The 27,911-nt window shown below is 34.4% G+C and overlaps 1 protein-coding gene across 3 annotated transcripts in view; it reads right to left on the bottom strand.

Moving 5' to 3' along the window:
• Positions 1–283: 283 nt before the first annotated feature.
• The window catches only part of LOC106871036 (tRNA wybutosine-synthesizing protein 4), a 38,304-nt gene continuing 10,676 nt past the window's right edge, over positions 284–27,911 (bottom strand). For all 3 annotated transcript variants that reach the window (XM_014917295.3, XM_014917294.3, XM_052970707.2), the window contains 15 exons: positions 26,956–27,080; positions 23,824–23,908; positions 22,471–22,554; positions 20,138–20,258; positions 18,137–18,284; positions 16,127–16,193; positions 14,746–14,777; positions 13,588–13,678; positions 12,976–13,165; positions 7,631–7,900; positions 6,883–7,185; positions 4,032–4,129; positions 1,965–2,149; positions 1,015–1,144; positions 284–485 (listed from right to left, as the gene is read on the bottom strand). In XM_014917295.3, coding sequence (XP_014772781.2) covers positions 309–485; positions 1,015–1,144; positions 1,965–2,149; positions 4,032–4,129; positions 6,883–7,185; positions 7,631–7,900; positions 12,976–13,165; positions 13,588–13,678; positions 14,746–14,777; positions 16,127–16,193; positions 18,137–18,284; positions 20,138–20,258; positions 22,471–22,554; positions 23,824–23,908; positions 26,956–27,038 — 2,064 coding nt within the window. In that variant the 5' untranslated portion in view covers positions 27,039–27,080 and the 3' untranslated portion in view covers positions 284–308. The remainder of the gene's footprint in view (positions 486–1,014; positions 1,145–1,964; positions 2,150–4,031; positions 4,130–6,882; positions 7,186–7,630; positions 7,901–12,975; positions 13,166–13,587; positions 13,679–14,745; positions 14,778–16,126; positions 16,194–18,136; positions 18,285–20,137; positions 20,259–22,470; positions 22,555–23,823; positions 23,909–26,955; positions 27,081–27,911) is intronic.

Below are 27,911 nucleotides of genomic sequence, written 5' to 3'. Positions count from 1 at the left end.
AATTTTATCTCATTCTCAGAGTTTTGCTCATCATCACGGAATTTTTCTAACATTTTTATGAATCTTAGTCTTCCTGTCTGGGACATGTTTAATGCAGAGAGTTCATATTACTGATATAAACTATTTCAACAACAACCCTGCTGTTCAGAAATAGGTTTAAAAATAAAACTGAGCCAACCATAGATTTATGTTGTTGGGTTGTATAAGAGAATCTTGTCATTTTATCAGTATTGAAATATTTGTATTTTATAAAATAACAGTAGAAATTTGATATAACTTCATGTGAAAATGATCATAAAAAATTTTATTCAACTATTACAATTAATTTGAAAATATTTCAAATCTATTAAAAACATAGATTTATTTAAATGTGTTCCAAAAGAGAAACAATTACACCCTCCACCCACAATTAATAAATGTTCATCATTCAATATTTCAGACTGATGTCCATGTAACATGATTATTTCACCAGTTTCACTCTGAACCTGAAAAAAAAAATGAATTAAAATTGTAACATCAAAAAAACGAAAGAAAAATTATGTTACATTTCTGTAATACATGTCATGTGAAAAGTAATGGAGCAAGTTATTGTCAAATATACAAACTGGTTACCACTTGTTTGTCAAGGAACACTTTGGTGTGGTACCTTCCCCAGGAGGACGCCTCCTTCAGCGGTTATTGATGTAATCCGCACCCAATATATATTGCAAGTAGGAGAGTGAACCCCCACCAACGCCCAGCGATGGTGGGACCACTAGACCAGTTTTGAGCTATTTGTGCTCATCCTGTAATTGTATGGGTTTTTTAAGAATTAAATTGCATGTCACAAAAGAACTGATCTGACAAATGTCACCAACTCATTTGGATTTAGAACAAAGATTATTCTAAGAATCAGGTATTTTCAGTTGTGAGACACAAACATTTCTCTTTTAGTTTCAATTGGTTGTCCTTTTACTTAATCAGCAAAAATAAATATTAAAAAATGTATTCAAGGTTTCAATAAACTTGACTAACCGTTAAAGCAAATTCTTGTGACTCTCCAGATTGAAGATTAATAACAGCAATCCCTGGTGAGAAATGTTCCAGATTTACACCACCAATAAGAAAGAGGTTATCATCAATAACATGAGCTGTATGAGAATATCTGGAAAATAAAAGCAAAAAAATGGAAGTCTAAATGTTTTTTTTAAAAGCAACAATACAGCAATAAATTGTTTAAACAAAAATAAAGTATTCAGCTGATCAACTAATCTATTTTAACCTAAGCCATTATGAAATATTGTCTACACAACTTGTGTCTATATTCAAACTATGTTGCTATATTTAATTACATAGGGTACATTTAAATGATTAAACTCATTTATAAATTTCATTTGTTTTCTACCATTACAGCAGTCAGGAAAAACTCTCAGCTTAAGTTGCACCACCTCATTGTTGCAGCAGCATTGCTGAGGTCATTTTAAAACCCGTTTTAAAATGACGTTGCATCTGTGAGGCCCAACATATTAGGATATTATTTCACATTTTTCTTTTTTTTTCCCCTCAATATTTGATAAAAGTAAGTTTCTCTTTTACCCTGGAAAACTTCAATAACTCCTTAAATGTAACTATGACTTCTTAGTTTTGTAATAACAGAGAAAACAATAAAATAGATTAAATATTCTGTTGGGAATAAATGAATCAATTTAAAAATATATTTATTTCTTTATTGCCCACAAGGGACTAAACACAGAGTGGACAAACAAAGGGATTAAGTCGATTACATCAACCCCAGTGCATAAATTGGTACTTATTTAATTGACCCCGAAAGGATGACAGGCAAAGTTGACCTTGGCAGAATTTTAACTCAGAACATAGCAGCAGACGAAATTCCACTAAGCATTTTGCCTGGGGTGCTAACGATTCTGCCAGCTCACCACCTTTAAAATTTTTTAAATATATTGAATATTAAAAGTTATAGTTACCGTGGATATAAAACACCAGAAACATCTAGAGCCTTCCATTGAAATGTATATAAATCAAGTAGATATATATCTTTGGAGGGTATCAATTGTTCTGTAAGTCCACCAGCTAATACCAGCCACCTGTTCTTCCATAAGCAACTGGTATGACTGTGTAGCCCCATTAGCTTACTATCACATGGATCAACCTTCAGTAGAAAGAAAATTGTTAAATATTTAATGGTTATTTTAATAGAGAGGAATTTATGAACCAGGAATATTATAACCAAGTCTGTCTTTTATATTTCAGTTTATGGCCAAGAGCACATTTCAGTATACAAGATATGTAAATTGTTACCACATTTCCCTTAAGGAAATATCTTATACCAAATACTGCTATTCTTATTTGAATATCTAAGGATACCATCTAAACACATGGTTCACAAAGACAGTAGCTCTCCAAGAGACAGCAACATTAAGCAAGTATTATAAGCAAATATTAAGCTTATTGCCGTCTCTTCAAAATCTATAGTGTTGTACAAGTTACATTTATTAATGATTTAATTGAGAAGAAAATAATGGGGATGAAGTGTAGGCTGAAGGTATGCATAAGTAGGCTGGTTACATCCCTGGCAGAGGCCTTGGATTTTGGTCTCACTTGGCTTGCCGGGTCTTCTCACACACAGCAAAATGGTAAAAATATTTACATCAGATGTAAACTCTGTATTCTAACTTAGCTCTACCAATATGCATCACAGCAGATTGAGTAAGTAGACTGGCTTGAAACATTAGAATTCTCGGTAATTTTTCAGATTAACACCCGCACAATTTTCACTAGGGTGTTAGGGTTAGGGTCAGGGTTAGTATTAGGGTTAGGGTTAGGGTCAGGGTTAGGTAATCATGCAGGTGTTAATCTGAAAAATTACCGAATTCTCTTTGTGGCACACAAACATATAACACTTTGTGAGTCTCTTAGTTATTGTTCCACAAACTTATCTACATAAAATAGCTTTGGAAACAATGGCCCATCTCTTCTCAGACCAATTATTCAACCCATCCCAATGTATTCATACAGAAACATAAAAATGTATTCACTTCATCATATGATTTTTGCTTTTACTTTTTTGTTTTGTTTGACAAAGAAAATGAAAGTAAATTTATAAATTTAAACTCTGCTCACAAATTTAAACATTACATTAAATACAGGCAAATAAAAATATTAGAAAATTACTATTTGTAAATCTCACAATGAGAGATATTCAGCAACAGTACTTTGGAGTAGAGATTATTTGCCAACATAACATGGCAGTCCTGGCTTAGGACGAATGTTGCTGTAATTTAGCTCCAGGAGACATCGTCTCCAGCTGGCTATACGACACGATCTGTGTCCTTCGATTTTCAAACAAGGGAATCTAGCACCCCCACTCAGCTTAAAACAATATCTGTGTATCGCGATTTCCGTTGTGAGATTTACAAATAGCAATTTTCTAATTCATAGATCAGTGACTGGCTGTCACTTTGAAAACTATATATTTCGAATGAGAATTTGGCAGCACCACCTCTAGCCGAACAATTATTCTGGGCTGATGAAGGGAAATAACCTAGAAATCATGATACACAGATATTGTTTTGAGCTGAGTGGGGGTGCTAGATTCCCTTGTTTGAAAATATAAGGACACAGATTGTGTCATATAGCCAGCTGGAGACAATGTCTCCTAGGGCTAAATTACAGCAACATTCGTCCTAAACCAGGACTGCCATGTTATATTGGCAAATAATCTTTACTCCAAATAAAAGTATATTTCAAGAGGATAAAATCAAAACATAATCTTCACTAAATATTTGAAATATACTAATCAAGGGAAAGTGAGAGACATCTGAATCCCACTAATAAAATGAGAGACCCAAAATCTAAATAAAAAATAAAAAATTATATCCATTTTATACCAAAAAAGTAAAATACAAGCAATATTGGAAATTTTAACTTGGACAAATAAGGTATTAAATTAGAAAAAGCCTAAATGGTATGCTTCTGTTCTTACCACCTCTACCACCCTAATCTATGCAAAAAATATAAAACTCATAACAAACCTTAGACCAATGCCATGAATTTAAATCTAAAATATAACAATCGTCAAGGGAATTATGTTGTTCTGTTCGTCCTCCATATACAATCATCTGTGGATGACCTTTCAATGAAAAAAAAATCTTCCAGTTACATACAAATAAATCTTTTCTCCAATAATAAATGTCCAAACCATTACAATTTTAATTTTAATTCTTTAAAAAGTTAGTAAAACTAAGAAGTTCTGAGTATGTTTGAATGAAAAAGTTTCCATGCAATCTTTAAATTTTCAAATGTTTGGGCAAGATTTTGGACACTCCCCTTCTTTTTCATTGTATTTAATTCAAAGTGTATCTCCCTTTCCCTCCATCACTCCCTTAAATACATACACTTCCTCTGTTACTATTCAGACTCCTTCAACTACCAGCAACTCTTTAACCATACCTCTTCCTGCATTGAGAACATTTCAACCCTTTCCAAAAACATCACCTACAGCAGTGGTTCTCAACAAGCATCCATATGACCCTTGGGGGTCCACATAAAATTTATGGGCAATAAAACTGGTTATACTTCTACAAAACACAAAATATTTTAACAAGTTTTTTTATAGAATTCCTAATAATATTTTAAAAACTGAATGAGCATGAAGGTGCAGTAGAGTAAAATAAGAGTCAAAGGGGTCCATAGGGAAAAAAATGATTGAGTAATGTCAATGCTCATAATTCCTTGTGGAATTGTGTGTGTTGAAGTCAGCCCATAACAATTCTACCAGTGCAAAAGCCAAATCTTTTGCTATTCTCAATTTTTTTACACCATCTTGTTTCATCCCTTACTCATATTCCAGCCCAACACATTGACATCCCAAATACACTTGGTCTCTGTTTACAGCAAAACCTAATCTCTACTAAACCGTAACTGTCTCTGCACCAACTGAATCATCTAACAACTGTTTCAGTGCAACTACCCAACACACAGTCATGTTATGCAGCACCCCACTTCTTCCTAGACTCTATGGCACTTGACCAACTGGAGTTCTGATAATTACATACCAGTTATCCCTGGCAGCACACAGGTTTCACTTCTGATTCATCATGAAACAAATAAGTGGATGATTGAAGCCATCCTTTTAGATATGTCCCTTCACATTCACCATACAACAAGAACTCAATATCCAAAGTTTCCCCATAAGGTTTTTACTCAAAGTTGCACTGCAACTGTTGAGATACAAAAACAAAGCCTACACTGCCTAAAGAATCTTACCCACTCACCAAAATGGGTGGTATTTATCCAGCAGTGCAACCCATGTAAGACTACTGCCTTTATGTTTCATACAGCCCTCAAGCTTTCTTGCCTTCCAAATTGCAGCTAATCCTTCTGGTCCCCACAAAAAATCTCCAACTTTGTATAAGAGTCCTCTTTTCCTCCACTTCTAAACAATGATGGCTCTGTAAGCAATACCTTGTAGCTCACTTAGCATTCAACTTCACATCTTTGGCCAATGTCCTTCAAATCTTTTACCTGCCACTTCACCAGGCTCCCTACCTCAAATACAGATATGCCAAGTGCAAAAATACCTCCTGTTTCTTTAAACAAGGCCACTGACTCTAACAAAACCCCTTCCTTTACATTCAAACATTGTAACCTAGAACTTGTTCAAAGACCCACCAAACTCATTAGTCTCTCACACTCTACAAGGATATACCCTCACATCTGGAAGCACTCTTCCAAATGTGAGCTCTATTCCAAAGAAAGGCAACCCCTCTGACCCAGCCAACTATTGCCATTAACAATGACTTATGCCAACACTTTGAATCTCCCTTTTTCTTTCCCTGTCTCTCCTTAGTCACCACCTGTATGGCTTCCACAGAGCCAGACCCACTAAAGACCTACTCTTCTATGTCACTCATCAATGGGCTTTCACTTGAGAACTTTAACAAATGAACTGTTGTTGCCTTAGATACCAGCAAATCCATCAACTGAGTCTGGCATGTGATTTTCCTATCAAAACTTTTTACCTTCAAGCTACACTGATCTCTGATCTCTTGAATCAGTACCTTCCTGTCAGATCACACCATTGTATCATGTTGATGGAGATTTTTCCGCCCCATTTTTAATTAACTCTGTTGTACTCCAAGTTTTGGATATGTTCCCCACTCTCATCCTTCAGTACATCAATGACCTACTTGCCACAACATCCAATTACACCCACTTTGATGCTGCTTATGACAGAGAAGGATTGAATCTTAGAGCACTATGATTGCAAAGTAAACTTTTTAACCAGTAAGTTACACTGTGACCATAATATAACACAGTAACTTTAAAACACATAACAGATTAATGAAAGAAGCAGTCATTATTTATTTAGTGTCATTATCTAGAGTAGCAACACTGCCACACTTTATACTTTGTGCAAGACAAAACTGATATTAATAAATGTTAACATTTAAGGAGTCATTTGACACTGGAATCAGTAGAGCACCAAATAGAATTTGTGTTATTTGGTTGTGTAATTTTCCATATGTTGACATCTGGAGTTGATAAGGTAAGAACTAGGGTTGATTTAATCTTTTAGCATTCGGGTTTCTCTGTCAAATCTAATTCACATTGATATGAATTAGTCATGCATTACTCTGTAGCTTTGAAATTTCAATGACATGATTGTTTATTTTTAGAATAATATTGTAGGGTAAATGTGAAAGGTTTGGGTCTGGTCAGTTTGAAGATAATGCAGGTAGATTATTTTGGTCAGATATGGCCAGTTTAAATGTTAAACGCTTAATGATTACTCATCCCCCAAAATGTTTAAAATGAACAACGTTGATACTAACAGAGTTAATTTCAAAATAAATTTGAATGAATTTCTAATTTAATAATTACCATTTTTCTGGAATACTGTAGCTGTATGCCGCCATCTTGCACAAGGTTGTTCTCCATACATTTTTACTTTCTTAAATGTCACATTATAAGAACTTGATCTTAAATCAAATTTCAGGGGATCCAATATTTGCTCATCTTCATCATGAGTAGCAGTTGTAGAACCAAGATCACTGGAGTTATGTGTTAGTCCTTCAAGTTTTATTAAAATGGCATCTTGGCATGCTTTGCGAGGAGAGGTTCTTCCACCAAATAAGAAAATTGTGTTATGAGATAAGACAATACTTGTGTGATACATACGAGCCACTAAAAAAAGAAAAAGAAAATTTAACATTATTTCAACTTTTAATATCACAAATACTAAAGGAATCTAACACCAAGAATGTTAAAACAAGCATTAAATCTTAAATACAGCATCTTCAAAATATACTCTAAAATATTCCAATTAGTTCATTAACCCTTTCATTACCGTATTTATTTTGAGATGCTCTGTGTTTCTTTCAATTACTTTAAATATAACAAAGAATTTAGTAAAATAACTTAGTTATCATTCAGCTAGTGTTAGGAACATAAATTGGGACTAAGGTCTGGTGGAAGATTTTAATTCAAAACTTATGAAAACAAGACATCTGTACTCAGAGCCAGAGCCGGTTTCAGCTGGGTTGGTAACGAAAGAGTTAACACCAAACTTAATGAAAATCTTAAAATATCATTTTTTTTTCCTTTTACATATTGAAAAACTGACAAAAACCTTCTGTTTGTTTTTCAAATTTTGATGTTGAAATCTTCACCATTTCCCAAGATTTCAGTTCAACTATTGAAATATTAGACAATCGCTGATGATGTGAATTTTCCATTCCAAATCCTCCAAATATGACTAACAACCCTGAAGGAATTACAGCACATGAATGTCCAAATCTCATAATTGTCTCTGATGAATTCAACAATTGTATAGTTCTTTCATTAATCTGGGTCTGTTTTGTTGCAATTGTAGTACTTCGGTATACAGTATCAATTTTTTCTGAAATAGAAAACCATTTAAAATATATAAAACCATTTTCTAAACAGTATTTAATAAAATTTCTTATCCATTAATAAAAACAATTTTGAAATTAAAATAATATTAGATGAATTGTATTCATTAAAATATGCATTTAACCTTCTCTATTTCTCTGTAATACTTTGTTGAAATATCTGAAGCAACCTTGAACATACACCTCTAGCACTACCCATAGACTTCAGTCCAATTTTATTGTACCCATCATCTGCTGCTAACATGCAAGCTATATATCTTATCTCTCTCCAAAACAAAAACTTTTTATCATACATCTTTAACGATCAGCTATTCTGGTTACAATCTATAATCCAACTTATTTCTGACTCTACCAACAACGATTAATTTTTTTGTTCACCTCAAGAACCTACTCATCTTTGTCTCAATCACCAGTGAATAGTCTGACCACTGCCTCATAATTGTCCAAATTTCTTTCATATTGTCTGATACCACCTGGTTAACTATACAGGTGACTAAACCATAATCCACACCGCCAGATATTTTAAGCATCTCAGCGGTGATTCCTGATGGGCCAGGGGCTTTCCGTCTTCATATCCTTAATTGCTTTATCTACCAAGGTACTATCAATTCAGATAGCTGATCCCTCAGTTGGGTTAACATTTGGCACACTCTCCTCCCATTCATTCTCTTTCTTTAGCAGCCTTTCTTAATGGTATTTCTAAGCCTCTTTCTTTGCAGAATCATTAAATGCAAGTGAACCATCATCCATGCAGACACATTTTTTTCCTATGACATCATGATTTTCTCTCACACACTGCCTGAAAATATTTAAAACTTAATGATTGGTTGCTTATTATAAGCAATTCAACTGTTCTATTGCTACATGTGCAAGCATTGTCTACAGTAACAAAGGAGGCCATTTGATTGATTATCAAATACTCTCAAGCCAAAGCAACCACAAGCTCACAGCCAGCTTCTTCTGCCTCAAATGCCCTCTTCCTTTAATTAATAGAAAAAGACAGATCACATCAAAAGTTTGTGAAATTGCCTGTATGTGAAATCAAACATCTTGAAGATTCATCATAATTATATTGATTAAAATATATTTGGACAGAGACAGTAGGGAGTGCCCTATTATTAAAGGATCATTCTGAATTCTTGTTCAAAATTAGAAATTTTCTAGAGTAAACTGCATGAAATCAATTTATTAAATTTAGCAGTTAAACAATATTATTTGTTAAATTTCTGAAGATTTCAAAATAATTTGCTTAAAACATAGAAAATCTTCAAAAGATCAAATAAATGGCTAAATTTCTTTTTGGGCAGGACAGCTGTAGGAAGGAGCCCATGGCCTTTACAGATACTCTGAGAGTGGTGAGGTCATTGATTGATGTTTTTTTTATAACCGCACTTTAATGACTACAAGAAACAGAGAAGAGAAGGAATTCCATTCAAAGAGATGATGAGCTAGGGTGGGGGTGAAATGGTTATCTATGAATAATAGAAGGAGGAAGAAAAACAAATGAGCCATCCAAATCATTTGTTTCTCCTTAAGTGGAAGTGACACGAGACCAACCAGCTCCAAGGTACAGATGTTGGAGAAAGACACCAGGCCAAGTTGGTTAGATGAACTTTTTCTGAATGCAGTCTAAGATGTTTGTCTGTGCAACTGTGCTGCCATCCTAGATGTGAAAGTAATATTCTATTAAGGGTATCACTTGAGAATTAGTAACTGATAAGAGCTGAAATATTTTCTGGCCTAAAAAGGAAACCAGTCTTTGGGATGCAGTTTTCATCATATTGTAGAGATTCAGTCATCAGCATAGAGGAGCTCCTAGGAGCAGCCTGTCTTGAATTTCCCTGTTATTGCCTGGAGGACTATGATGAATAAGAGGGGTTTGAGGACTGATCCTTGGTGAACCCCTACTTGTACCCTGAATTCTTTGCTATTCTCATTGCCAACCCTCACCTCACTGACAGCATCCCTGTAGATGACTTGTCCAGCTCTCACCAACCACTCATCTATCCCTAGTTTCCACATTGACCACCAGATAAGGGATCATCAGTAACTGTGAGAGTAAGTATTTGTTATAATTTTTAAGGTTTATTTGCATTTTGCCCCAGGTTAGACGAGCTAGAGTACAAGATATATACCATTTGATATGTGTTGTTATTGTGCCTCTGTTTTATTGAAGACAATAAGATTGATATGATCCCATTGGAGAACACAGTCAAGGTCTCAGTTTGTGGAAGTAGAGCAGGTATGATATGAAGTGTCTACATTCAATGTGGATGATGCTTGAGTGCTGAAAGTTGAAGATGAGTAAAGGGTGATATCATCTGCATTGAAGCTGAAGTGTTTAAAAGTAGATTATTGATGTGAAGAGACATAACTGAACCTTGAGGCCAAAAAGAGCTCTATCAGTATGCACTGCTAAGGTGTGATCTGGCAGAAATCTGCTTCAAGGGATGAAAAATGGATGGAACTTGTAGGAAGTTTAGCCAGGAGATTTGCATGCCAAACATAGTTGAAGAGTTTACTGATGTCAAATGCAAAAAACGCTAAATTTCTCATGGACAAGTGTTCAGAGGTAAATGATACAAGATCTCCAGTAGATCTGGCTTTACAAAAACCATAGTGGTAGTCATTAATGAGAGAGAGAGAGAGAGAGTCAAAATGTTGGAGAAGGTTGTTGTATTACCTTTGAGGTGTTGAATATGTGAGTGAATGGATGATAGTTGGCAGGATCAAAAGGGCTACCCTTCCAAGAAAGGTATACATACTGTTTCCAAAGATCAGAAGCGATCCTTGAAAAGAGAGGCTAAAGAGTTGGGCAAAAGGGGTTGAATTTTGAGGGTGCATTATTTGGGAATAATGGAAGGAACAGCAACATTGCTGGTAGCCTTGTTGATTTTAAGTGATTGTAAGTTCTTTTACAATGTATGAGTATGTAATGATGAGTTTTTTTATAATAAAGAGGGTGAGTTTTGGAGGAGTTTTACCAAGCACATGTAGTCTGGAGTTGGATGCAGAGCAGGCAACAAATGTGGAGGCTTTCTTTCTCTGTAGATGTACAGAGCCATCATAATTGAGAAGTGGAAGCTGAATAATACCACAAGGCTAGTAGAGATACTTTTAGCAAATGACTAGAAGGATCAGCTGTGATGTGGCTGAGCCATGCCATGCACAGAGGTAGACATCTTTTGCTTTTCAGATAATGGTTTTGCAAGAATCAAAATAGTGGATAAAACATGTCCAGATTTTAGTGGTGATTGATTTTTTTTTCCCAAGTTTTGTAGACCATATTCTTGGTTAATACTGTCGCAGCTACAAGTGAACTACACGTGAGAAATGGAGTTGACTTACCTAAGAAAATGGTTTTGGTCAACAGCTAAGAAGTGAAATGCATGCACTGCCAGGTATAATTAGCATAGAACTGGAAGGACTGTAACTAATCTCTTGACTTGATATGCTATAAGGTGTAGGAAGTGGAGGACATTGCTTAGTTTGTAGATGCGTTGGATGGATAGTCATAAGGCCATAGTTGGGTGGTTTAATATGTGCAGAGATAATGATAGTTTGGTAGAGGCTGGGTTTGGAAGTGAGATACAGCAAAGTTGTTTAGAGTGCTTGTATGTTAGTTAGGGATGCATGTAAGGGATGAAAATAACTTTCATAAAGAAGTAAGGCTTGTAAAAGATTTGGTTTCTGCAATAGCAACATTAATGAAGCATAAGTATAAGAGACATGAAGAAATTGAAACGCCAAAGTTACCAAGAATGATGAGTTAAAAAAAAAGAGTGAAGTGAAACAGATGTCCGTAATACAGGGAGATTTGGTGGTGGAGAGAGGAGTTCAGAGAATATGTATTTGGGAAAATGAGTAGCAAAATTTTTTTGAAGTAGACCAACTGAAAATCCTTGCTGCTGATATCAAGATGAGACATGAGTGGTAGAGAGAGGGAGGGGGTAATCTACATATTTGCAGATATCACCTTTCACAGTGAAGTTGAATAGAGAAGGTAACCTTGACAACAGAGATGAAATAAAGATAAGACATGAAAGATCTGTGTTTCATAGAGGTTAACATGCTAGTAGCAGGAGCAATCAAGATAGCTGTTAATTATCATTAGTTTTGTGGAAACTGTAGTTGTACATAAAAGCACAGACTATGATTTAGTAGATAGATTATTAAAAACTACTGATCTAGATACATAAATTGCTATTGTTAACAAATTCTAAAAAATCTTAAAGTTAAAAGGGTAAATTTAATTACACTCTAATTAATATTTATAGCTCTAAATTATATTCTATATTTAAGAGATGAGGAATTATGTACATTTTTTTACATTATTTACATTATTTACATTTGATGGATATTTGTCCTCATCTTGTTTGTTGTTATGTTTCGGCTGATATACCCTCCAGCCTTCATCAGGTGTCTTGGGGAAATTTCGAACCTGGGTTCTCATTCCTAAGGTATTTTTCGATGTTGTTATTATTATTATTATTATTCAGATCACTGCCGGGAATCGAACTCGGGCGGGCGGCGGCGGCGGGCGGGCGGGCAGGCGGCGGCGGCGGGCGGGCGGGCGACGACAGCGGCATAAAATACCTTAGGAACGAGAACCCAGGTTCGAAATTTCCCCAAGACACCTGATGAAGGCTCGAGGGTGTATCAGCCGAAGCGTTGTGTAAACAACAAACAAGATGAGGACAAATATCCATCAAATGTAAATAACGTAAACTAAATTGTATTATCAGATATTTTGTGGAACATTTTTCATCTGTGATCAAAACAGTGTGAAGATGCAGAAATCAATGAAGTTGTTACTAAAGACAAGTTTTAATGTTTCAATGAACTTTTTAAATTCTATTATTGCCTAGTAAACTAATATGATTTGTTCAATAACTCGTTATTTAAAGACTTTGTGATAAAAACCGTCCAACCATCCAACCCATGCCAACATGGAAAGCAGACGTTAAATGATGATGATGATGGTTGCAATGAAATAAATATAACAATTTTAAAATAGCATTAACGAAAGTAGAAAATAAATTGAATGGTAAAAAGGACTCACTTTGAACTTCAAGACAATAGCTATTTGGAGAACCAATACTGGCCCAAATAATTGTGTAGTGACTGCAAACTAAATGCCATCCTTCAAATTCATCAAATAACTCTTTTCGTTCAATGTCTTCTTTCTCAATCATTGGAACCAGATTAAAGAAGATATCGTTCATATCCCAGCATTTATACACTTCCCAACCCTATACAAAGCGAAAATTCAAAATACAATTTTAATTAACCAGAAACCAAACTAAATATAGAAAATGGTGTTTCATTATATTCAATAAAGTTATAAAGTTATAAAGGAAACTTCTTAAATTTTACAATATCTTTACCATAGTTTTAACATTTAATACTATAGTCTTAACTAACCGTGAAAAGCATATGAAAAAAACTAAATTATTATGCCTTTATAATATAAATTGCATCCATCAGTTCAAAATAGACATACCTTTTTACAGCAAGCAATGGAGAAAACTTGCACAAATAATTGTAATTATTTTATGTTAATTCTTTGTAGCTAAACAAGATAGCATGAATATGTTAAATCTAATCTAGAAAATCAAAATTATAAAAGCAATTAAATTTCATTAATGATAAAATAATACATTATAATACACACCAGTCTAAAAAATCTCTCTGCTTGTGATTGCAAGCTAGGAAAAGTATTAATACATTTCAAAGTTGATCCAGTCTTCTTAAAATGGTTCTGCCTAAAAGAATTAAAAGTCAATGGATTATTTGATCAGATAATAAAATGATAGTAAAATCAAACAAATGACTCTCAGCTGAAGAGAAGAATTAATCAATCAACATATTAAATATTTTCCTTACAAATGTTCCACGGTGAAACAATAGCATTTAATAAGTATTTAATGATGAAATGACACATTTAATACTTTTCACTTATCTATTTCAGTTTTTACCTTAATACAAACTTTTATTAAACAATAAATTAAAATTTATAGTAGCTCATTTGACAGTGCAAATATTGTAATTAGCTCATCAGAGAGTCAATTTGATTCAAAATAATATCCAAAGTACTGACTACTTAATTTCTTTACATTGGGAAAAGCTATTAAAGTTACTCTCTCTTTTACTCTTTTACTTGTTTCAGTCATTTGACTGTGGCTATGCTGGAGCACCACCTTTAGTCAAGCAAATCGACCCCAGGACTTATTCTTTGTAAGCCTAGTACTTATTCTATCGGTTCTTTTGCCGAACCGCTAAGTGACGGGGACGTAAACACACCACCATTGGTTGTCAAGTAATGTTGGGGGGACAAACACAGACACACAAACACACATATATATATATACATATACATATATACGACGGGCTTCTTTCAGTTTCTGTCTACCAAATCCACTCACAAGGCTTTGGTCGGCCCGAGGCTATAGAAGACACTTACCCAAGGTGCCACGCAGTGGGACTGAACCCGGAACCATGTAGTTGGCAAGCAAGCTACTTACCACACAGCCACTCCTGCACCTATTAATATTTTTCATAAAATATATTTTATTTAACCTATTAAATTTTGTTAAGTACCCAAATGTCTTATATCTTTACATTTGACATCCTCATCAGCAAAATATAAGAGATTTAATTTATTTTTCCCCTACAGTTAATGACAATGATCACCAAAATAATAATTTCAGAGATTGTATGTAAGGAACACTAAATCATTTTGTATTGAAAATTTTATTTGATTGTCTTATTTCTAATTTCAAAAGTAATTTATAATAAAATTATTAAGAAAATAAAGTTAATAGATACTCACATGAAATGTCCAAATGCAGTATCAGGGTTTATCTGCAAATAAATTTTTTTTAAATGTAGAATGTTTTTTAATGAACTAACACATTATCATAGGAAATAACTGAACTGGAATGGTAAATAATTCTACTGACAGATTAAAAACAACTATGTAATATATAAACAAATTCAACAAACAAGGCTATTTTTCCTGCTAAAGCAGAGCTTAGCTTTGTAGGAAACACATGACAGTTAAGTAGTTGTCTGACACAAAAAGTTCATTGGATGACAGGTGAAGCAGAGGCAACAACAAAAAACAGATAATTACAAAGATCTTTGATTATTCATCAGTACTTATTATATGATTTCTATAATATGTTATATAATGCAGTTGAGGCATCAGGTGTGGTGTGCAAGAGAAAAGATTGCGTTGGTCTGGTCATGTGATGCATAAGGATGAAGACAGCTGCATAGAGAAGTTTTGATCTCTAAGTGTGAAGGGAACCTGTGGAAGAAGTAGACCCAGGAAGACATGGGGTGAGGTGGTGAAGCATGATCTTCGAATGTTGGGTCTCATGGAGAGGCAATGACAAGTGATTCAGACCTTTGGTGATTCACTGTGCTTGAGCAGACTCGTCAAGCCAAGGGATATTATAGTCATGGCCAGTCCTGGTGACATGTATAAGGTACCCATTACATTCTTGGAGTGGTTGACATTAGGAAGGGCATCCAGCCATAGAAACCAAGCCAAATCAGAATGGAACCTGGTACAGCTCTCCAGTCTACCAGTTCCAGTCAAACCATCTAACCCATGCCAGCATGGAAAGCAGACACTAAATGATGATGATGTGTGTGTGTATTGATTATTATGCAAATTTTTGTTGTAGAAACAAAAACTAATATAATTTTTGTATTTTATGTGTTGAATTTGATAGGAAAACAGAAACAAAAATGGGAGCAAACCAAAACTTTCATAAAAATCTGTTAAATAGTTTTATTTATCATTCCTCAATATCAAACCACAAAACTAGTAATGTCTCTTCACCACATAGTAACATATATAAACTGGATACTGGACAATCCAAGAACAAGATTTAGTGCCAGATATGATGTATGTAGGTTTGCCTTGATGTTCACAATTCTAAACTCCCAGCCATGGATTATTTGCTCCATTGTTTTATGGCTGACATCAAAGAAAAGTTGCAAAAGAAGGATTTTAAGTGCATACAAATACCTTGTTTTTGAATCAGTTTACTATCAACAGAAACAAAGTTTAACTATTGACAAATTAATCATAAAATGTTGTATAAGGCATAGAAGTCCTAAAGTCAGTTTATATTATTCAAAGACTACAAAAATATCATAGGCTATACTAGCCATGATAGTTCAGAAAGAAATATAAATACCTGTTCATAATCAATAAAAACAGCATTAGAAAAACATTCCACAGCCCATTTTATCACAGCTTGTGAACTGGAAAATAGTTAAATGGAAATTATTAAGAAACAAGAAAGATTTGAAATTCCTCTTTTATGTAACATTTATAAATATGAAATGTGAAATATTATAGATTTTAAAATTCTTGATTATAAAAGCAATTAAATACAAAGAAATCTGGTTACATTATGCAAAAACCACTAACTAAAAACCAGCACAAATATTTTAGCATAATTAGTTTTCAAAATGTCTTTTTTATTTACATATTTTTGCAGAATCCAATAATTATTCAGATTCTTCCATATTAAGAGAATACACACACACAAACTCAAAATAGATTCAATCAGAATCAATAAACAACCCAATTCATGAATATCAGAAAGTATTCTGTACAGGGATATTTCTGTCTTTAAAGCCAATAAAAGTTAAGATGAAATCTGGAAAGTATACTTTCTTGTACGTGTTTAACTACATGCTTAAAAAGTATAAAATAATAACAATATATTTAAGTAGGGTAAGGCAGCAAGCTAGCAGAACCATAAGCACAATGGGTAAAATACCTAATGTAGTGGCATTTCGTCTGTCATTGACTTTGCTTTCATCTTTTCGGGGTTGATAAAATAAGTACCAGTTGAGTATTGGGGTTGATGTAATCAACTTAAATCTTACCCCAAACTTAATGGCCTTGTGCCAAAATTTGAAATCAATCTAATTAAGTAGTGTAGAGGCTAACATATAAAGACTTACATTCAATACCATAATAATATAGTTAAGTAGGGGCTAACATAATGTAGAGAGTCCCCCAAAAAGTGTAATCAATTAAAATTACACAAAAAGAGAAGGGAGATATCATTAAATTTAATGACAATCCTTGTTAAAATTTTCTGGGCAAGGAAATGCCTTCAGTATGATATATAACTAAATGAGCACTAACATCTTGAACATAATGAGCCATAGAAAAAATATATACTGAATTAAAATTACATCCACAAACTGACTGGAGCTTTACCAGTTCTATACTAACAGTCTCTAGTCTTGTACTAACTATCACTGGCAGCACATGTACTTTACCTCTGACCCATTACAAAATGCTAGATGAGTGACTGAAACCTACTCACTCCTGCACAGGTGATACCACCATACATTCCTCTTTAACCTTCTATATTCAAGAATTATTTATCTAGAATCATGTCAAACCTGCACTGACTTTACAAGCAAAGACCTTGGAAACATACTCCAATGGGGTCATATCATTTAGTCTCTTCCAACAACACAGAGATACAATCACAATACATACCAGAAAAACATTGTTGCACCCCCACCCACTGAACATGAATAGCTTGTATCTATACACCTCAAAGTCATTGCAAATACTAGGCCATACTATCACTAGGGAACTCTCCTGCTGAACACACAACCCTCAATATAGTAAAGACTACATCACAAAGATGGATTCATCTCTTTAAAGTCAAAAAGTACTTCAGTCTCCAACAGAAACCAATAATTGAGTGCTTCCCCATCATCTGGAATGGTACTACTGCTACACACAAACATCCAAGACAGTATCCAAAGAAAGGATACTTGACTGATAGACATAAAGTCACTTAACACTCTCTGGCCTCTGGTCCAAAGACATACTGTTTCCTCTCTCAGCCTTTTTCTTCCTACCTTTTCCTAGTGTAGCCTGTGTGGCTCAGAGTTGGCTGGTCACATGCCACTTCTACTCATGCACTCCCAACTCACTCAACTCTCTGTATTGTACTCTACCCAGACCCAAACACCCTGTCTGTCCTCTCAATGATGTTATTCCCCTGGAATTCTCTCCTCGTACATGGTTTCCCCTGCAGCAGTTCACTGTATTGATCTCATTAGTCTCAAGGGTTTCTGAAGAGCATGGGCACAACCCCTTCTTCCAGACTTTAAACTAGTTAAGAATTGAATGAGCTACAAAATCAGATGAAAGCATCTATTAGACTTACTAAGATGGTGGTAAGTAGGTGAGGACACATTCAGAAAGTATCAATGTACAGCATGTATGGTTTATATGGCACTGACGTAGAACATCGTCCAACTGCTTAATCTGGGTTAAATCGACACCAATCAACACATAATCCTTGGAATATATTTCTAAAAGCAATAATAAAAATACAATCAGTGTAATGACATTTAATAATATAAAACTCAAACAATAATTCAACAGCATCAATTTACATCACAGACTTAACAACTGATTAACTGAATCCATTATTATCAGATTTATTTTATAAAGTTTCTCTGCCTTTTAACTTTATGTGAACATTCACAACTGGCTGAAGGATCAACTGTCCATATTCCATCATTACATCCACTTAAAAGACACTTAATCAGCACTATTCAGTACACCAAGCTGTTAATAGGTAACATACATTACAACAGCTCACCCCATCAAGGAATGTGAACATTGTATAATGAACAAGTATTTTATTAGCATGTAGAGATGAAATCAAGCATTTCCATAGCCTTGAAGAAGGTAACAGGATGCGTCTGGGTCCTGGTTATGTTTTCAGTTGTATAATGACAACTGTTCTTCCATCAGGGTAATCTTCAGCCATATACAGTGAGGATGACATTCCAAAGGTTGGAGCAGTTTGAATGGGAAATGATGCCCCACCAACCATATTCGCCAGACATTGCCCCATCTAATTATCATTTATTCCAGTCTTCAAAATCATTTGGATGGAAAAGATATGAATTCTGTAGATGAGGTCAGAACAGTACTGGAGAAGGATTTTTCATCATGGACAAGTGAATTTTGGAAGAGGGACCTTGAAAGTCTACCAGATCAATGGAAGAGCTTTGTAGAAAATGAAGGAGAGTATATTTTAGATCGAAAAAGAACTTCGTTTATCTTAATTTTGAAAAATAAAAGGAGTATGAAAAAAACCACATTATTTATGGGATGACCAATGCACTTGAAATTGTAATTGTTCACCAATTGATCACTAACAGTGAAAAATAACTTCTGACACAATTAATGACATTAAAGCAGTGATAGCTGAATATAGAAAATTCAAAATGGCTGGAAGGTTTGAGAATTGATTGTATCATTATTACCAAAGTCACCCCTTCTACAGAAAAGAAGAATTAATAAACAATGTAACAAATATAATTTTGCTTAGCAGCAAATGGAGAAAGAAGAGATGAATATATCAACTTGAGTGAGTTGTTGAGCGCAAAGGAATGTTTAGGAATGGTATAAATAAAATCAACATTTAACATTAATCTTTATAATTTAGTATTGGAATTGGTTAAAACATTAGAATGTCTGGAACATAGAAAGAAGAAATGAACTCTACAAGCCACATCACAGACAGCCTGTCTAAAAAGTTAATAACTCTGAATAAAAATATACAGGTTGCAGAGATGCCTTTAGTCTAGTCACAGATAACCTTTCTAATATACAACAATACAATAAAATGTACCTCAAGGAGTGGCATCTAGCTGTAAAAAAAAAAGCATTTTAAAAGAAAAGAAACAAATGAAGGAGATATGGATAATTGTGTGTAACTGACCGTGAAGGATAATAAGAACTAATATAGAGTAGAAAGGAGCTTTTAGTTCAGTCACAAACAAACTGTATAGTGTAGATGATGTAATAATATACACCCAATGTATGGTGTAAGTATTTGATGATAGAAAGAGTATATAGCCATAAAATTATGCCATCCCAACCACCACAAAAAAATCAGAACTCCAGTGTTATCCAAACCTCTGATTCTCTCTTCAAAATGGTAATGAATTCTTACCCTCTCCCACTTTAAATAGTAAATAATTTCCTATCAGTAAAATGTTTTTGATAACTCAACAAGCAAATAAATTTATTATTCAATCAACTCAAATATTAAGCAACTTAAATTTGAAAACAGAACACAAATTCATATCTATTTAGTAATTATAGTTAAAAATGTTTAAATATTGAAATTAAATTAGTATTAGCTTACCAACCAAAGACAATTCAGGTGAGTGAATTTTATCATCAAAGTCTTCTATTAGTAGTTCGTTTAATTCTTTAGTTTGTCTTATTGAACTAGCTTTTCTTTTGACAACATCCAAAAAGTCCACCTGAAATATATTGAGTTTTAAACTTCAAAAATTGAAATCAATACAGAAATTTATAAAATTACCCCAACATTTCATTGTAGCTATATACAATGTCAATAAACTGAATTACAAATATATCCAAGAAACTTAGATGCAAAGAAAAATTAAACTTAAAAATGCATGGAACAGAGTATTGAAGGCCAATCTCAAAGTGTTGAACCTTACAAAGGAGATGACAGAGAACTGACATATGTGGTGCATTGCTGCACTCAAGAAGACTGACCCACAACAGAATTGAAATCCTAAAACTAAGGTGCCACATAAAAAGTACTGGTGCTGGTGCCATGTAAAAAGCACCCAGTACACTTTGTAAACTAGTTGGCATTAGGAAAGGTATCAAGCTGTAGAAAGCGAGCCAAAACAGACTATGAGACCAGTACAGCCCCTGGCTTTGCCAGGTCCTGTCAAGCTGTCCAATATGGAAAATGGATATCAAATGTTGATGATGATGAATGAAATACTGAGACAAAATATTGCAATTTTATGGTAGATAACAAACACGAGAACAGGCAATTCCACTTAAATGAATGTGGATATTTGCATAACTTTTCAAAGCACCAAACCATTCATAGCAAGCAATTTTTACTCTTTAGATAATAGCATACTGGCCTCCTATTTAGTCAGTTTGTTCTGCTGTGACATCAGCAAAAGACACTGTCACATGGTGCCAATATCTTTTCCTACAGTATACACTGCACCATATTAAAAATTAAATTAGTTGCAAACAAGACACAAAAACATATCTTGAACAAACTCACTTCATTGCTGAACTGATTGTTACAACTTGTGTTATGGTCAGTCACACGCAAATTTATTTTCACTCATTGCCATACACTTACAATTCTTTTAGTGAGAATAACCTTTCATTATACTAAAATGATCTTTCATCTTTTCCAGATTGATAAAATATGTACCAGCTGAATACTGAGGTTGATGTAATCAACTTAACTCCTCTCTGAAATTGCTGGCCTTGTGCCAAATTTGAAAGCATTATACTAAAATGATCTATTATATACAAGTTTTAGCAATATCTATTCATCAAAGTCCATATCACTGCCAAAATGTTAACTTTAAGATTGTTAATAGCATGAATTGTATGAAAAAAAAATATCTTTCACATCTTCTTTGGGTATAAGCAAGTAAATAGTTCATTCTATCATTCATGCTTATGCAGTTGCAAGATATTAACTGTTGCGTAAAAGGTAGATGTGTTGGATGGAAATAAGCTGTGAATTGACAGAGGAAGAAACTAATGGCTTAGGAAGATGTAGGGGAATGAAATTAAGATGAATCTCAATAGAATTCCTATTATCTCAAATTTCTAACTATATTCAGAGAATCATTCAAATAATCAATAAACATTTTTCTCATAAATATTCACCATATGGTCTTTACTCTTTCAAACTTGCAGCTGCATAGCAAATGTTTTATAAAAAGGCTTACTATGTAAATCTATAGCTTCTTAACCCTTTAGCATTTAAACCAGCTATATCCAACTCAAACATTCTGCCAGTTTTATATTTTCAAGTCGACCAGATCTGGCTTCTCACATCTACCCTTCAATATCATTATATAAATAATCACATCATCAAAATCTCAAAGTTGTGAGATAATGCATGATTAATTCAAAACAATGTCAATAAATAAGCATTACACTTGGCAGAGTAGTCTGAATATTAAAATGTAAATACTCCCTCAATTTCCCTTTGAATGTTTTATTCTGCACAACTTGAAAGTTACAAAAATCTCTAGTTTTAAAAATAACAACTATATAAATTTCAACCAAATTCTCATGAAATAACACAAAATATAAAGAGGCAATTTTCTGATTTATTAATGAAAACTGATCTAAAATGTAATGGAATCATCATCATCATCGTTTAACGTCCACTTTCCATGCTAGCATGGGTTGGACGATTTGACTGAGGACTGGTGAACCAGATGGCTACACCAGGCTCCAATCTGATTTGGCAGAGTTTCTACAGCTGGATGCCCTTCCTAACGCCAACCTGGCAACGATCTTGCTCGAACAACTTTTCACGTGCCAGGAAGGTGACGCTAGTAACGATCACGCTCGAATAGTGCTCTTAGCGCTCCACTGGTACAGGTGCTAAACACTCAATCAATAGCGAAAATAAAAGTTTTACATTTTGAACCAATTTCTAAACCTTACCTCATAAAAGACACAGTTCTCCAAGAGTCCTTGAGATTTGAGCCGGAAATAAGCAGTATCAAACCCAGCACCAAGAGAAATGATCTGAAACAATAGAAATTCAAACTTAGATAAGTATAATTTCATTACTACACACTATTTCTGTACTACACATGCAAATACATTTGCAGTCATTAGCATTTCAAGCACAAAGTTTTTTATTCAGAAATACCAATTCATATTTACAAAACCATTCAAACAATATTTAAACCAAATAAGATAAATTAGACATAATTAATTTTCCTGGAGTTTTGTTCTCTTATGTACTGAAGCAAAAAGTTTCTTTTACATGGTAAGCAGACATGGGCCCTGAATACAGAGGACATGCGAAAACTAGAAAGGAATGAAGCTGGCATGCTCCACTTAATAAGCAATGTTGATGTACATGTGCGACAGAGAACTTGTGTATTCAGAGAAAAGTTAGGCATAATGGGAATTAGATGCAGTATGCAAGAGAGAACACTGCTGGTTTGGTCATGTGATGCATATGGATGAAGACAGCTACATAAAGAAGTACCAATTACTTAAAGTGGATGGAACTTGTGGAAGAGGGAGACCTAAGAAGACATAGGACAAAGTATTGAAGGCCAATTTCAAAACATTGAGCCTTACAAAGGAGATGACAAAGGACCGATATACATAGCACAGTGCTGTACTCAAGAAGACCAATCCACTACAACAGAACTGATATCCTAAAACCACCTTGGTAATGCCTATCCATAAGAAGCTCACATTTCATTCCCTAACACTTAAAATGCACCAGTGATGGTGCTACATAAAAAAGCATTGGTGCTGGTGCTACATAAAAAGCATTAGTGCTGGTGCCACATAAAAGGCACTGAGCTAATGTCACATAAAAAAGCACTGGTGCTAGTGCCACATAAAAAGCACCCAGTACACTCTGTAGAGTGGTTGGCATTAGGAAGGGCATCGAGTTGTAGAAACCATGCCAAAACAATCTATGAAACCTGGTGCAGCTCCTGGCCTTACCAGCTTCTGTCAAACCATCCAACCCATGCTGGCATGAAAATTGGACACTAAGTGATGATAATGAAGATGATGACCTAATGAAAACTGTAACCACAGTAACTATTTACTCTTTATTTCACGATTGTCAAAACTATCAAAATTAATACAGTATTTACTTAAGATTTTAATAATCTGATCAAAGACAGATATATTTCAAAGCACTAGAAAAAAGTCATTAACTAAATCTATTTTTATAAAATGAACAATGAGCTACAAAATGAACAAGGATAAGACATGAGATAGTAAATAATGATGCTGTTCAATCACTAAAAACTGACAACCAACCTGTCTCTTTTCAGATATTTCATTTGATGCTTTAAGGAACAATTTTAAAAAATAGTCAATGGCATATGATCTGATGTAGTATCCTCTGTAGGAAAACAAAAAAAATGAAGTAAATTTAATACAATTCAAAGAAGAGGAAATTTTAATTGAAAATCTTATATATTGGCTGTATGATAAGAAGTTTGCTTCCCAATCACATGGTTCCAAGTTCAGTCCTGCTGCATTTTTTTTTTTTTTTGTAGACAGAAACTGTAAAAAGCTGCCATATATATATATATATATATATATATATATATATATATATATATAGTGTGTGTGTGTGTGTGTGCACGTGCACGTGCATGTATATATCTATGTAAGTGCATCTTTGTGTTTGTGTTTGTCCCTTATCACCACTTAACAACTGTGTTGTTTTATTTATGTCCCCATAACTTAGCCATTCAGCAAAAGAGACCAATAGAATAAGTATCAGACTTGAAAAAAAAAAAGTACTAGGGTCGATTTGTTGGACCAAACTGTTCAAGGCAGTGCTCCAGCATGGCTACAGTCTAATGATTGAAACAAGTTAAAAACAGAAAATAGATACAAAAAAATACCCACCCATACTTCCTGTTCTATCTCCACTCACTTCTGCTCACCTCATATTCAGACATCCATCCTGACACTTCATCACCACCCCCACCTTTTCTCCTATAATGGAAGCCTTGTAGCTCCCTTACAGCTAGAAACCTGTTTTCTTTTGTCCCCACCTCTCATTTTTTAGCTCTCTCATCTCCTAACATGAAGCCTCCTCCCTTTCTATTGTAGAACCACTTAGTCAAGGATGATCTTAGTTTTGCAAGCTGCATGATGACCTCAGTGGTAGGGCTGGTGTCAGGAAAAATGCACCAAGTACACACTGTAATGTGGTTTACATTAGAAAGGGCATCCAACCATGAAATCATGCCACAACATACACTGGAGCACAATGCAGCATTCAGACCCTATCACATCCTGTCAAACCACCCAACTATGCCAGCATGGAATGTGGAAGTTATATGATGATGGTGATGACACAAATCTTGCTAGTCTTGCATTAACAGGTTGCCTAATTTATTTCAGTGTCATCTTCTTTTGTATTAATCACCATATTAGGCCATTCTCATGATTTATTCCTCCAATATGTCAACTTTATTTCCATTTCCTTTACAAAAAGAACTAAACCACCCAATCTCTTGTTTGTCCTTGAAAATATCACACAAATCTCTGATATCTCCTTTAATTTCACAATTTTGATTTATGTTAACATTTACATCTCATTCTTACAAAAGTAAATCATCAAATTGTGCTGCTTAGTCTGATGATATATTTCATATATATATACACATACACACATATATATACATCATCATCATCATCGTCATTTAACGTCCGCTTTCCATGCTGGCATGGGTTGGACGGTTTGACTGAGGACTGGCAAGCCAGAAGGCTGCACCAGGCTCCAATCTTACCTGGCAAAATTTCTACAGCTGAATGCCCTTCCTAACCCCAACCATTCCGAGAGCATAGTGGGTGCTTTTATGTACCACCAGCACAAGGGCCAGTTAGGCGGTACTGGCAACAACCACGCTCAAAAGGTGTTTTTTACATGCCACCTGCACAGGAGCCAGTCCAGTGGCACTGGCAATGACCACGCTCAAATGTTGTTTTTCACATGCCACCAGTACGTCCCAGTAAGGCAATGCTGGCAACGATCATACTTAAATGGTGCTTATATATATTCTTTTTTATTACAAAAGCTGCAAAAACATCACAAAACAGCTTTGTGATGATTTTGCAGCTTTAACATTAAAAAAGCATATTACTCTACCTTCAGTATTCGAGTACTATTTTTCCCCCACCTTGTTCTGCATTTATGTGCTTACTTGTGTGTGCGTATATATGTACATATATATATTTCACTTTGGCATTGTGACACTAATAATCTGGTGTAGAACTTAATATACATATGCTTCTGAATTACAAAGCAGTAATAAGAAAGAAAATGACAAAGGAATAACCGATTATCTCATGAACTTCATTAGCCTACAGCTGTTTACACTATAATTTATGGTGGACTCAATAGTTGAGTGCTTGAGTAACAGCAAGGTGTTACTCAGGTACTCAACTATTGAGTCCACCACATCTAAAGTTCATAGGATAATCAGTTATTCCTGCATAATCTTTTATCTTACACATACACACATATATTATAATAATCCCTATAAGTTACTGCAGTTGTGAAAAGATGATATAAAGGCTTTAACCAAAATGAGGAGCTAAACTATTGTTGTGATAATCATCATCATCATCCACCATCACTATCATCATCATTTTCATCTTCTGTCCATTTTTCCATACTGGTAAGAGTAGATGTTGCAATAATCTTCACAGAACCAGATCTACCACTGAATTACCTCTATTTAGCACAAGTGATCTCTAGCTTTAATAAAATACACAAAAACAATGACACCATTAGCAAAACTTGCAACAATTTTTAACACAAGAACCTTCAAACTAAATATTCTACCTATAGATACTAACACCAGTTGTCAAGTGATAGTGGGGAGGGACAAATACAGACACAAAGACATACACACATAGATATATACATATATATGACAGGCTTCTTTCAGTTTCCGTCCACCAAATCCACTCACAAGGCTTTGGTTGGCTTGAGGCGATAGTAGAAGACATTTACCCAAGGTGCGACATCGTGAGACTGAACCTGGAACCATATGATTGGGAAGCAAGTGTCTTACCACACATCCATGCCTGCACCTTTAAAAAAAATTTATGTCAGAAGTGGGATTCAAACCCATATTTTCAAAATATATTTTACAAAATGTATCTTCAAAATTCACTTTAACTATCCAATAAATGATATTCAATATAACATATTAGACATTAGGTTCTCTTGAAAAATTGGTTCAGTGTAAGTCTACCTGACATCTCACCACACAAATATCCAGTGGTTCCTACTTGTGACCACTTGTCTTCTGTCTTTCCTTTCTTTTGAGAAAATTTTAAGCACAGATAAGTCCATCATCAGTTCCACACTATACTTTACTTATTGTAAAATAAAATTACAACTTAACATAAGTTTTCAATTACCGATGAATCAGTGGGGATCTTCTTGATTCCTTTGCAACAAAATATGATAAAAACTGATCTTGAAAATAGCCATATTTAACCATAGAAGATTTGCTGACAATGCTGCAGTCATTTGTCCCTTGAACCTGAAAATGTAAAGAAAATCTCTAATTACATTATCTTTTAAGCATAAGAACACTGAAAAACTAAGCTTTGTATAAACATTACATTTCTAAACTTAGTTTAAAAATTGTAGATCTAAAAGTGTGAGTGAGTGAATGAAATGAAAAGAGGGAGGGGGAGGGGAGGTGTGTGTGTGTTCATAAATGCACCAAATGGTTGGTGCTTACATATGATTAGTTTATGCTGAAATAGGCTGTTGCAGACAAGCCATCAAGTGTAACCATGTTGCTGGAAAGCAAATTTTTGTTGTAACCCTCTGTCGGACTATTATAATGCCGACTCCAGTACAGCAGTTTAGTTAGTAAAGACAAGCAAGACCACAACTATCTATGACCATCTACTTCGTACTCTCTACTGATACTGACATTGACTGACAGTATTTATAATGACTGGTACATTGTATCTATTATCTGGTCCAAGTATTTAATTTTTTCATAAACTTATTATTTTTCTTTTTTACATAGACTGTAGGTGCTGCCCATCTTCTCAATTATTCCTAGGCTTTCAAGCCTTTCAAGTTCTTTATTTACCTGTTCTATTGCCAGGAACAGTACATTCCGTTTTGACTTAAATACAGGTGTTGCACTTTGTTTTACTACAATTTTTGCCTTTGTTTTTGTGCAGCAGCCCTGTTCATCCAAAAAAAACATCTGGAAATAAATGTTTTATTTTTCGTTTCACTCTCTCAGCTGCATTTGAACCTTTGACTGAAATGACTATATTCCCACACAAAACACTTATGGGCATATTCCACAATTTGAACAATTCCATCCACTCTGTGCTGAATAGATTAA

This window comes from Octopus bimaculoides, chromosome 9, assembly GCF_046866305.1.
Source record: "Octopus bimaculoides isolate indiv1 chromosome 9, ASM4686630v1, whole genome shotgun sequence".
Taxonomy (NCBI): domain Eukaryota; kingdom Metazoa; phylum Mollusca; class Cephalopoda; order Octopoda; family Octopodidae; genus Octopus; species Octopus bimaculoides.
This window is presented reverse-complemented; position numbering and strand designations above follow the sequence as displayed.